Source organism: Anarrhichthys ocellatus, unplaced genomic scaffold (genome assembly GCF_004355925.1).
Source record: "Anarrhichthys ocellatus isolate YVR2014 unplaced genomic scaffold, GSC_Weel_1.0 scaffold9, whole genome shotgun sequence".
Lineage (NCBI taxonomy): Eukaryota > Metazoa > Chordata > Actinopteri > Perciformes > Anarhichadidae > Anarrhichthys > Anarrhichthys ocellatus.
Genome location: NW_022280039.1, coordinates 523,757 through 537,588, shown reverse-complemented (window position 1 = coordinate 537,588; position 13,832 = coordinate 523,757). Strand labels below are relative to the sequence as shown.

Here is a 13,832-nt window from a genome sequence, read left to right as displayed (position 1 = left end):
TTACAGGCTCTTGTGTTTCAGGTGACTCTGATGTTGGTTTCTCAGTAATGTAGAGTGATGAAGCTGCAGCTAAAGCTGATTTTAAAGTATCACTTGTTTCAGTTTGACGGGAGGTTGTTACTGACGGTGACTCTGTACTCCACAATGAAGAAACAGTAGATGCTGAAATGAGAGAGTCTTGAGTCAAATCTTCAGTGCTGTCTCCAGAACCCTCTGAATCAGTGGTAATGGGGAATGATGCTGTTTCAGGTTTCATTGTTGATCGACTGATGGAAGAACTGGACTCCACCATTGTAACTGATTTATCTGTACTGACCATGGTAGCTGCTGCACTAGCGCCTGTTGATGTCGTACCAGAAGTTTGGTCATCTTTAATTTGTACAGCAGTACTAGGACTCAATGATCCTGTCTTTGTTACTCCACTTACATTCAAGATTTCTGCTGTTGAGGCTGCAGTTGAAATAGACTCATCGAGTTTGACTGGAGAAGTATAGGAGGCTACAGGGGAGGAAGTTTGATCCACTGAAGTCTGCTCATCTGTTACACCAGTGGTTTCCTCAGGTAACTTAGTCATTAGTGATGTGCTTTGTGTAGAGTACTGACTAAAATATTCAGTGAATGAGGCCATTGTTGTCTTGATAAGTTCAATGGCACTGTATAAGGGGGAAGCAGTTGTTGCGATGGATTTATAAAAGGGAGGAGTGTTTGTCTCATCTTGTTTATTCTGCTCGTGCATAGAGGTGGGTGATGATGTTTTTTCTGACTCACCATTGGCATAAATGGATGTTTTATCTCTGCCTGTTGTTTGTGATGTTACTTCACTCTCCCATGTAGCTTGATCTGTAGTATTTGTGGAACTTAAACTTGGATATGACATTGCAGTCTCGGCAGAGGCATGTTGAGGTGGGCCGGTTGTAAACATGTTTACTGCTTGAACCCCTGAAGCCTCCTCCTCTGGTGTAGACATTGCATCAGTCGCAACTTTCTCAGTAGTTGAGGACGGGATCATTCTGATTGAACTCCCGCCCCGACTTGTGACTGTACCCGGTGAAATTTCAGCCAGGATAGGTGCTACAGATGCTGATGATTCAGTGCTGCCTAAATCTGTAGCTGGTGTTATCTCAGTCTTGGCTGTCTGTTCAGGAGAGGCTGAACCACTAGATACTGAAGGAGCTGTTGTGCTGAAGGCAAATTCTTTTGGGGCTTGGATCTCTTTTTCTTCCTCCACATCTTGAGTGGAGCTCTGTGAGTCACTGGCTGTTGATGTTGGTGTTTTCCCTTCAGGGTCACCAGCGGAGGGAGTGTACACAGTCTGTAACGCAGTTACTGTGCTGTCTTCAGCAGCTGGAGTGGCAGATGTGCTCTTCACATCCTCTGTGGTCTCTGCTTTATCTCTGGCTGTGTAAAGCTTCGTTGAAGAAGTAACAGAGGATTGGTCCTCAGCCTTTTCTCTCTGAGTCACTTCTGAGTCATTTTTTACATAGGTGGGAGTCCTCCCTGTCTCGCCTGTCTCTCGCTGTACAGATGTGGTCACGACAGAGGTCGTTTCCTTTTCAACTGTCGGGGTTTGGGTTTCTTTAGTTGCTTTGGTGATCTGTGGCTCAGTTGGTGTTACCGTAGGAACAAAGTCAGCAGAGGTAGATGTGACATCACTCATCCCCTCTGTGGCGTCTGTGGGAGCTTGGCCCACTTCTGTTTTTTGTGTACTTTTTGATACCGTGTCCTCCACTGTTGAGGCTGGAACAGAGGTTGTGTCTGTCTGTGTCGGGTCCTTTATGATCAGCTCATCTTCTTCAGGGAGTATGTCAGGAGGTGTAGATGCAACTTCTGTGATGATATCAGGGTCAAACTCATCAACATCAACATCTGGGATCTCTGTAGATGCCAGTATTTTGGTCGGTTCCTCTGTAGATTCAGTTGAGCTATCAACAGGGAGATCGGTCCAACTATAATCAAACACTGTGGTTATTTCATCGCTTGATCCCAGACTTGTCACATTTGTTAAAATCTGGGTACCTTTGGCCTCTTTTTCTTCTGCACTCTGTGGCTCTAGCGTGATCTCATGTTTACCATTTATAAATCTAATAGTTGGAGTAATAGTTACAGATGTTTGGGAGGAAAGGTCTGGTTCGCCACTCTGGATAGGTTCACCATCGGCTATGGAGGGGGTGGGATGGTCAGGCACAACTGGTATAGTGGGAGACTGAGAATCTTGTGGTTGTAGAACCTGGTCAACTGGAAAGAAAATAAATGAAAATACCAGTTTGATTGCAAAGCAACTAAAGGCATAGTTTAGAACTAGAAACAACTACCAACAAATCACATTTTATCCTGTGTCCTGGGAGTGGTAGGTACGACATTATATTATAGAAACTCACACTATCACACACATAGATGGTGCTGTTTCTATCACATTAAATTTAGTTTACCACACATGGGGGATTACTCCATGACTTTTGTAGCTCTAGACTGTCACTCTGGAAGCAGCTTTGTCGAGTTTAAGAAACTAACCCTCGTGATGTCACCAGGCAAAGTCAGAGTTACAAACAATAAAATCCATGGACGTTTACCTTGCAGAGCGGGTCTAACAAAAAAGCATTAACTGATTGAGAAGTTCTGTGCCCAAATACATGCTAAACAAACTGTATGAACTATCTCTTCATATGCTGCATCTGCATTGACAGTTCTTATGATCACAAAATCATTCTTTTAAAAACCTTTTGAAATAAAAAACATTGCAAATAAACCACTCTCCAACATATTTGTGTGTGAACTTCATTCAAACCATAATTCAAAGATGTATATTTTAAATTAATGTGAAAAGCAAATATCATCAAGAAGCATAGATATTGTTGCCAAGTCCTTCAATAATGTTAACAAAGCCTTGAACAGTTGATCTATTAAAGGTACTACTAATATACAAGATACAAATATGAATTGTAGTATTTCCATATTTCAACAGAATATTTGGAATAAATCATATGCAACTAATTCAGAACATATTCTTATAAAACATGAACATCATACCGTATAATTTACAACCCAAAACAACCACATCGCAATCTACAGCTTAAAATAAGAGACGGGTTGAATCAAAACATTTACGTCCAATCCTTAAAACATAGTATAACCATCACAAAGGTAATTTTCATACTAGGACTATTCATTTGGATAACATTACAATGTAGAAGAAGTCATGTAATAGTGTCCACTCCCTATATTATCTAGAGGAAGTGATTTCAGAAGCCAGCAGCTGTCTGCCCCTAATTTCAAGTTTTACACAGAAGCAGCATCCAATTTCAAATGTTCTGTCTCAGTATTATTTGTTCTCAAAGTGTACTGAAGTAGCATATCAAATGCCATGTGAGACAAACAATTGAGGACGGCTTTAATTTCAGAAATTCTGCAATATAATCATGCTATTTTCAACAATTTGTAGTTCTAAATTACTCATCTAAAGTGATAAGATTATTGTTTTGCCTTTGGCCAACATAGATGTTTGGTAAGATGCAGCATTTATTCATGGCCAAACTGAAACCTACCCTACATTTACTTCCACTTGACAACTTTGCTGTTAATTTCTTCTCTGCTCCGATTGTCAACACATGTCTGCTTTGAGCGCATCCACCGTCGCTCACTGTCCAGCTAGACCACACACTGACCACACACCCATATAACGCTAGTCTTTTACTATACCCACAGGCCCCATATGTTTGAAACACAAGTACAAGAAAATATGAATCAATACAGAAAAAATAAACTTCCAGTTTTGTTTGCCAATTCCCTAAATAAACTTCCAGCCTTGAGAGTAAGCCATAGCGTCAAGTTTTTGACATATGGCAAAAAGAACAGAGCCATACTTAATCCTAAAATGCACTGTTTGGCCAGCATTGTTTACCAGTGTTTGCATAATATACAAGCAAAGAAGAGACAAAGATAAATCACACATATCAACACAAAATCCTTTGGTATACAACTTTACTTCTCTCTCTCTCTCTCTCTCTCTCTCTCTCTCTCTCTCTCTCTCTCTCATCCCATCAGTAGTGATTCAGAAAGATTATTGGTTGCAAACAGGAACACCTGCAGCAGCTTAGGTCTGCAGAAAGACACCTGTTTTAAACCCAGGCCAGGAAATGGGAACTCTGACTGACCTGCACACACACACACACACACACACACACACACACACACACACACACACATACACACACACAGGCCATTCCCAGCTTGTGCTGAAGCTCCCAAAGCCACATTAAACATGAACGTCCAAATCAAAGTAGCCCATAATAGCATTGGACACCCTATTCTTCATAGTGGTGTCAGGCACAAAAACAGCTGTATAGGACAAATAAAACCGGAGGTAACTGCTTGCCTGGCTCCTACTAATGGCTACAACAAACAAACGACAATTCACAGGGTTGACAGATCGCCAAAACGGCGAATAAGGTTGCGTCTGAAATTCCACACAAACAATATGTGAGACTTTTTAGTATTTTCAAAATCTTAGTATGAATCCAATAGTACGGGAAATGCATTCTATTTCCAGTGAATTATTACATAATGAAAACACTAGACACTAGGCTGGCATAAATATCCCACAATGTGACAACAACGTTCATAACGGAGAATGGCGGACAGCTCTGTAACGTCAACAATGCTTCAATGTAAGTGTAAGTCCACTTCTCATAAATCATTACTTGGTCACATGAGGTTGGCACCAGTTACCATGGTTAGGCATCTCCAACCGACAAGGAGCTTCTCAGGAAGTGACGTGTGAATTACAGTTCAGTGCGTCCAAGAAGATACATAGTTTATTCACAAAAAAGTACATTGAACGATTATACACATATGTGGTGCATAAATAAGATTATTTCAGACGCAGCGCATTGCTACATTCTAAAATGTCGCACTGTTCCATTAGAGATTAATTTAGCAAGCCTAAGTGAATACAGATGTTTTTTACAGTAAGAAAGTACTGTTGGTGGTTCAGTGCATTGTTTTGTGACATTTGTGGTTGGAACCCCCAGAGGATCATCACATAAACACAATTTAATTGTCTTCAATTAATCAAAAACACATGGCATGAGAATAACACTGACAGATATGGGCAACACTAAATATTCATTCATTGATATTATTGTGCACTTTGTTGCCATGCAGCCAGACAACAAAGTTCTCTCTGTGTCACAATACTTTCCACAAGCTTTTCAGACACAGACTGGGAGGGTAGAAAGAATCCTTGAGTGCCTCAGTCGAGGCACATAGTCTATAATAAAAATATAATGAAATATAATAAAAATATATATAACAATAATAAAAATAATAATAATAAAAAGCTATGATCACTCGCTTTGGTCCGGCAGCCTTCAGCTGTCCTCATAGAGAGGGGAGGCTTTGCGTTAGCAATGACGTCACCTCTTGAGGTGGTGTCCAGTCTGTGCCAAAGACAGGCATCTGTGCTTACTCAGGTAGACTGCCAAGACATCTCTGTTATTGCCAGGCTGGCTGTCAGTAAGATGGTGCATGCACACAGAAGGAGAGAAATACTGCAAATGCATAGTGATTTGCAGTGCAAATACACTCAAGGCATATGGACACAGGAAGATTTTGTATCTCTTTCACATGCAATACTGTACATGCACATAGAAACATACAAGTTATGTAATCGGTGCTCTTGGCAACTAAACTGACCACACTACATATACAGAGTGTTGATGAACACACAGCGTGTAGGTATAACCTGGAGTAGATTGACTCCAGATTACTGCTCTCTCAGGCACCCAGAGCCAGACCAAATTCCGAAAACTGCCAAACTACCAATGCTTTCACTTGTTTCCTTTCCAATTCAACAGATATCTCTTCTCCAACAAGAGCTGCTCTTCAGGGGCGAGGGATGAGTCACCATAGCAATGTTTGCAGCTCAGATGGAGAGCAAATTAAAGGAGTAGAAAATGATGCAGCTGCTGTTTGCATGTGAGATCATGCACTGCTGACCTGAAAGTCATGGCCTAAATATGTATTTCAAAACTCTCAATTTTCTGTCCCTAAATATCTTGAAGTCATGTCTACAATAACATTATTAAATAGCTGAAATAGGAACATTTGTAGGGTGCTCCATTGACAGCAATGGGAGATAATATGAATAAGTATATTTTCTTTGATGTATAATGACCTGAAAATAAGAATGGTTGTGATTTAGTTTTCTTAGAATGAGCCTTTATAACTCCATACGGAGCGGTCATTTTCTTCGGCCACCGTAGTTTTCCTAAATGCTTGGCATGCAGAGAAGTTTCAATCGGTTGCAATCTATATGCTCAACGCTAGATGCCTCCAAATCCTTATGGTTTTTGTCTTTTAAATATTTGATTCATGATATGGATTCCACTTTCTCTCTACCGCTGTCTCCTTCCTTTTTTTCTTATTCTCTGCCTGTCTCTTTCCCATCTTCTTTATATGTCACAATGACTATCATCTGCACAGCTGGACTGAAAAAGGAGGTCCCAAGGCTAAGCAGTCTTTCAGCAGCAGTCCAGGCTGAGGACACACATAAACATGAGCCCGAGGGAACCGGAAAAGAAAACACTTCAACTTGGTTAACTGTGGAAGAACAGTTAACCAAATTCAATAACTAAATTTGTTGTCTAACAGTTTATTATTTTCTAGGAATAAAAGTACAGGGAGTCGTACAATAAATAAGGTTAATAGCAGTATTTGAGCTTCCTTGGTACATTGCCTGTGCTATGTTTACATTCCATGCTGTGTCCAACCACTATACATTTTCCTGTCAGTCTAAATTAAACTTTCTTTAATTAAACTTCAGCACCCTGGACAGCATGGTCTCCCCCAACACCCAGCTACTGTAAAATCCAACTTCATGACAAAGACTGCAACGGCTATTCATGAGAAATATAAAATGTTCAACAAACAATGCGCAACAACTTGGAACAAATAGTAAAAGAAAATAAAGCGACAAATACAACACATTCTTATTTCCCTCAAATAAAAAAGGACACACAGTATTGGGGATAGACCAAATTGCAGAACTCGTTGAACTTCAGTAAGTTGAAAGCCAGCCTAAAAGATGATGAGGAAGGTTGTATCTATCTTTAAAAGGATTTGTTTTTGTTGTTGCCACGCACTCCTTACATTTTTTACCATTTCATTATTGTGGTAAATAAAGATCAAATGACGCCATTTCCTAATCTAAACTACAATTCAATTAGAACCATTTGCACTGAATACAAAGTTGCCAAATAAAATTGTTGGTATGTCTCACCTGATACATTCTGCATGATGACCGTCACTTGGATGGATTCTTCATCAGCGACCACTGCACCAGGAGTAGTGGTCTTGTCAGCCACTGCTGAAGCAATGGGAGCGGATGTAAAGAAGTCTGTGCCCATCTCTGTTACTGTGCTGTCCTCTGTCAAAGAGTCCCCGCTGTGCTCTGGCACCTGACCGGTAAACTCATCAAAGACACGTACACTTGTTGGCGATGTCATATCCTCAGCTGAGGTTCCGACGTCAATCGGGGCAGAGCTGGTTGTTGCAGCTCCAGGTGTGGTCTCTTTCTTGTACACGATAGCAGGTGTCTCTACATCCTGTGTTTGAGGTGTGCTTTGTGTGGCAGTGCTGGTAGTCTTTGGGGGTTCTGTGGTGGTGATCTCCACCTCACTGCCGGGTTGGGTGTTACCCATAAAGGTGGTGTAACTGGTAATGGCTGAGGGGGTTGTTGTTCCATCAATAATACTAGAGCTGTCTAATGGGCCAGATGTGAGGTCTCGTTGGGGTGGCGGAGTAGGTGGCAGTGCCTCTAACAAAAACTCTGTCTCAATGTCATCATAGTCTGGGAATGGTGTTGTTGAATGAAGCCAAGTAGTTGAGGGTGATTCTGTGGAGCTGAACACCTCACCGCTGGTCAGTTCATTCAATTCAGTCGGAGTGTCGGTTAGGTCAGAGTTCATTGCTGTGGTGATCACACCATCCAGAATAGTTTCCTCAGTGTTCCCCTTTGCATACATGGGCTCTGTGCTGAGAGAGGCATCTGGTATGGGGACATCAGGTTGAATTGTACTGATCTCAATTATTGACTGATCGTCAGGCTCCTCGAAGGGTGTGGCCACTGACTCTGTGGTGGCAGTGCTCTCTGTCGTGTGTTGGGGCTTTGAGAATGTGTCACCACGGTGGGGAGCAGATTCCTCATGGGCTACATTTTCACTTACAAAGTCATAAACATTAAAGTCTGGAGCCACTGTTACGTCATCAGTGTCTTCATGTTCCTCTTTGATGGTGGGTGAAACTGTGGTGATTAACTCTTCTTCTTTGCCTGTCGGACTGAGGCGAGTTGGAGTCATACTGGTAGAAAACATAGATGGAGGATTTGTAAGAACTGCAGAGTCTGGAGACTCTTCTGCCTCTGACACACTTTCAGATGTTTGGGTTAGCGTAGTGGCGCTACTCTCCAGTAAAGCGATGGAGGTGGTGGAGCTGATGGTGGTGGTGATGATTTCTAACACGGACATATCCACAAACGACGTCTGGTTGATCACCTTAGTCCTTCCTAAGAAATCAGTTTTGAAAAAGCAGAAATCATCAAAATCATCATCCAAAAAGTATTACGCCTTTAAATATACAAGAGAATACAGAATACAGACAACGTGCTGAGGTGAAGAAGGATTAAAGGATTGAAAATCACCTAACTTGAATTAAATGTTACACATACATGACGAGTAAAACAAATACAATTATTTTAAATCATACATTTTGTATACCTTGTAAGTTTGTGAAGCAGGCAGTTTGTAGGACAAGCCTTACAGTATGAGTCAAAAAGCAGTCAAAGAGCCATATGAAAAAACTGTGACACTTTACATTAAAGTACCAAGAGTTATAAGTTTCCTAGAACCTTTAGCGTGAATGACTTCCTCTTTTAGTTTCTAGCACTTTAACAATAACATTAACAGCGGAACCAATGCTAAGTTATGGAACTAAGTTTTCTTTCTGCACCAGAACTATGTGCAAATATCCTCATTTATCTTGTTGATTATCATGCTGATTTTACTTTGAATAGTCCTCTTGTTTCCTAATGAAATTGGATAGTTTGTCATCATCCCATGGCGGATGAGGTCATTTCAAAGTGTTCTATTTTCTGTGAAAAACTAAGTGCACTTTGAATGTTTCTCTAAACATTTCTGGCTCTGTCTGAAACTATTCACATGACTGTGCTTGTCCTCTCTCTTACCCTGGGCACTGACTCTCCTCCAACAGTTCATTGGTCAAGTGTTTACATTTATTTTGTCCTGTCATCAAGCAGCAGTCCCTGATTTCAACTTTTCATGTCAGTGATGGTATAGAAATGCTTATTAATGAATCGTCTACTTTTTCTTAAGGTTTTATTCGTGAGTTAATCCCTTTTGACTCCTTTATGTTTGCCCTCGCCCCTCTGTCCTCCCGTGCTCTCTCATTTACACACACCCATAAACAGAAACTTAGAAAGCTTTCCTCGCTGGCGCAGACTGTGTGAAGCCAGCTGTTGACCATTACGTACTAGCCCTCTTTCTTCATAAAACTATCTCTGATGTAAGGTGTGAGACACGTTTTTCCTTCACAGGAAAAATGGGGCCTGCTCTAAAAGACTGCATTATCTCACTGACGCTGTTACTGAGGCCTTTGTTTTCTTCGTGCCATTGCAGAGACCGATCAGAGACCAATTATCCCCCTTTTCCCTCTGCACCAACTTCCTTTCTCTCTCTGTGTCTGCGTAGTCTAACTGACGTAGGTTTAAATATTTTTTGTGAGCAGGAAATGATGGAGTGAGTCCAGCCAAACAAGGGTACTTGAAGAGCACTTAGACGGGGGCGTAAATACAACGGGACTGAGAGAGCTGACATGGAATACACAGAGCAGGAGGTGAGGGTGGCCTGTTTGTGTGCCCTCTGAACTCCATAGGGACTTATCACTGCGAGAGCTAGCATAGCTCAGGGGCAGTAAATGGCCAGGCAGGGGGTGGCTTATCTGTCCAACCTCTCATTTGTAAAGATGGAAAGGCCAGGTCAGGGGTCACCAAGGATGACTGGATTTAGAAGTCCAGCAGTAGCTTTGTCCATTATCCAAACGTCTGCTCTGATAAGTACAAGTGTGAATGACAGAGGGCAAACTCTGACAGCGGAAACGAGATGAGAAAGGTGAAAGGAGAGTTAGATAGTGAGACTAAACAGGCTGACAGGTGAGGTATTAGTTACTTTTGCTGCTTCTCTAGATGGTAACTCTCATCTGTCATTTTTTTCCCCCTGGGGATACTGATTAGTTAAGACCCCTCTTTGAGGAGGGATTAGAATAGTTCTGCTACCATTCGTTGAACCATGAAGTGTCACTATTTATAAGGATCCATAGCTATACTCTCCTGTCTTCCCATGGTCAGTAAGTCGTTTCCATGCATTTCTAAATGTGACCTACAAGCAAGTCTACAGACAATGAAAAGAGTTTACTGAATGCACAATTGATGAACTTCCGCATCCCAAACTCATATATATTTTAACTTGTGATTATATTATGTAAAATAAACATATGAATATCATTAACAGCGTAAACACTCTTAGTTAATTGTCAAAAGTGAGGTTGTATATGGATAAAGTTTAAGGAGCCCTGATTAGCCCAATTGGAAGTAATAGAAAAACACAGATACTGTTCACAAACTCTCAAAAAAACTATTGGTATTTTACCCCCCACCCATTAGAATAAGAACGTGTTGCCCATTTAAAGTTAATAGAGTCTTACCACTATGATTTTACTCTCCTCTTGGCTAATTTTGTGAGACAGTTCAACTGTACACTGCAGTCTGCAAGACTAGACCGTCATGTAACGTGCAATGCTCAAAAGAAAATCATTCCTCCAGAACAATGGACAAAATACGAGACAGGTTGTAAACATTTCAAAATGCTCGTCTGCCTCAGATGTGGAAATGTGTACAACGGTGCAAAAGAGGGTTTAAATCAAAGGGTGGGGCAGCAGAGGCGAATAGGAGATGAGATCATAGCACCTCACAGTCCAGGCCTGGTTTTGACAGTGAATGGTCTGTGACTTCAATCACTGTCCAAACCAAAATACTTATAACATATTCGACCCACCACTTGCAGGTAACACTTTGTTCCATGACATACTGCAAATATAGCAAATACTAACAACAAGACCATGTGAGTGAGTTTACCTTTAAAACAGTAAGCTCCAAGTTTCATAGTTGGTTCTGGGAAGCCAGTCTGGTTTCTGTAGCGGTACATGGTCCTGACGCCGAGCAGGCCTCCCCCACACTGCATTCTGGGTACTGCAACAGGGTGTCGTACACTGCCATCGGAGAGCCAGCCGTAGTCACATCTGTCCAGACCATGTCGCCAGGCAGCGTGGAGCTGGCCAGGGGAGGCCAGGACAGCATTCCTCATCTTACATTCTGCACTTGCCTCCTCAAAAGTCATCTTACGGGTCACAGGAGCATAGTACACTTCACCTGAAATAAAGATGGCAAATAATGAATAGTTAAGAAAAAGCACCATCTCAAGGACAACATGGCAACAAATTATCCGTGATCATGGCACAAAATAATCAGATTACTCTCAGATATCAACGGCAGAGGATTCACTGTTCAACACATATTGAATCAGTGCTGTATCACCAACAGAAGAACAGCCATTCTGTGTTTCATTTTAAATAACTTGAATTGAAAACAGAGCTAAAAGGCCGATCATCTGGAGTAATCTTAAAATACAGATTTTTAGATAATTTTGACCTTTCAGAAGAGACTTAGCCCAAAAACAGCTGACAAAAGTCACAGCTGTGCAGGGCACGGACCCAAAACATCTCCCACTTATCATATTTAGGATAACAGTAGTTCATTCATTATATTAATCTGAGGTGGGATAGCAATGCGGACAATGTGCCTAGCCTGTCAATGAATGTGTCTGTACTTCAGGCCATTAGGTTTCCCATTGGGATGAGTGAACAAGATTACACCTTCGATGTTTCCTTCCTTCCCTCATGTTGTTCGTGTCAGAGTCTTACCTTCAGAAAGGTCACTGCACTATGTCAATTGTACATATTTGTCTTTGCCTGCAGGATAATATCAATTAAAAGGCAAGATCTTAATTGAAACCAAACATTACAAGAAAAGGATGACTGACTGACTACATGTTTTCAGTTAGTCTTGGGTGTATCCCATGTTGGTTTCATCCTGTTACTTTATAATGGCATTAACACACAACAATGATCCAACTCAGTAAATCAAAGCAAAACACTCTCAAGCCGAGTGTTTTGATGTATGTGTGTAAAACACAGTTTAATAAGGAGACACCTTCTTGTCGCGTACAACTGGCCCAGAATACAGTGGGGTCAAAAATGCATGTATCATTTCTTTTGAGAGAGATTTGTGGGCTAAGTAGAAGATGTATGTTCTTGACCCTGGTGGCTGTGTGGCGGGCTGACGTTCCTTGGCTGACACCATTGTCTACATCTGTTCACTAACAATACAAATGTCACAATACTGACTGATGGCTTCATATTCACAACTAATTGATCTTCAACTTGTGCCAAAAATAATTAAAACTTATATTATGTACTGTAGCAGGGCTGGGCTGTACGGTATAAATCTCAGATAAGTAGAACAACTACAAATGACTGAATGCAGTTAAAGATGTGTCACGTTAACATCCCTCTTGACTGACGCTAACGCTAATAAAACGCTCTGAGTGGAGTTTAGTCCATCAGCTGTAACAGGCAGGATAATGAACAGACAGGCAAAGACTGTTGGCTGAGAAATGAGGACTTCCTATAAGCTGTGCCAAAGACATTTAAAACCCCCATTATCACATTTTGGCTGCCGACTTTGTCAAAGCCCATGGTGAAGAATGAATTTCGATTCCTGCTTTAGAGTCATCTTGTTGGGAGCCAACTCCCTTTTCTACATTGTGTGAAATAGTTTGGTGCAGTAAAATATATAAAAGATCACACATTGTCACCAATGCAGTATTAAACAAAACAATTAAGTGTATTTCCATAGCTTAAGCTGTGAAAGTAATTTGCTTTGGCACTGTGATCATTTTGAGGTTTCGTCATTTCAGAGGGTGTGTCGGCCTCTAAAACATTATTTCCCAAACTCTTTTCCTGGGGACCCACTTTTTAAAAATGTCAAACCAACACGACCCAAATGACAATAGGCCTTATCTATAAATCATGAGAAGAGAAAATTTGTGCGTAAATGAAGGTTCCTGAACATTTTTACATTCTACAATTATGAGAATAACTGCTCTAAAGGACACCTCATTGGTTAAAAATAGAAAAACATAATTTTGTGATTGACTCACCGTCAAGTTTGTCTACGTAACAGTATACATCATAAGTGTTCGTCGGTTTCCTGGTCCCATATGACCTAACACCAGGTTTAGTCAGTAGGTTGCCAAAGCAGCCCTTCCTTGGCTTTGTAATTGGGTATCTAAGCAGATAGAATAACAATGAGGTATTATAACACATAGGCCACATCATCTGACCTTTCAGCAAAAGCATTCAAATATACATCATTGAAATGCAGCTCACCTCACTGTCTGGTCAGCAATCCAGCCGGCATCACATTGATCAAAGCCATCCTCATAAGCTGCTTTCAGTTGGTCATATGTAGCAATAGTTGCTCCAACATTGTGGCAAGCTTGGACAGCCTTCTCGTAATCCAAAGTGTATCTGCTGGTGCTTGCCCGGTAGTGAAACACAACACCTGGCAACAAATTGAAGAAAAAAAATGACCATCGAAAAGCTTAATTTTGTATAGAAGCATGAACATACTGATCTGGAATTCA

The 13,832-nt window shown here is 41.1% G+C and overlaps 1 protein-coding gene across 1 annotated transcript in view; it reads right to left on the bottom strand.

Moving 5' to 3' along the window:
- The window catches only part of LOC116384719 (versican core protein), a 31,416-nt gene that overhangs the window by 13,015 nt on the left and 4,569 nt on the right, over positions 1-13,832 (bottom strand). The window contains 5 exon segments of the mRNA XM_031849643.1: positions 1-2,235; positions 7,277-8,560; positions 11,204-11,497; positions 13,347-13,474; positions 13,576-13,750. The exon segment at positions 1-2,235 is cut by the window's left edge and continues 4 nt beyond it. Of these exon segments, the coding sequence (XP_031705503.1) occupies positions 1-2,235; positions 7,277-8,560; positions 11,204-11,497; positions 13,347-13,474; positions 13,576-13,750 (4,116 nt within the window).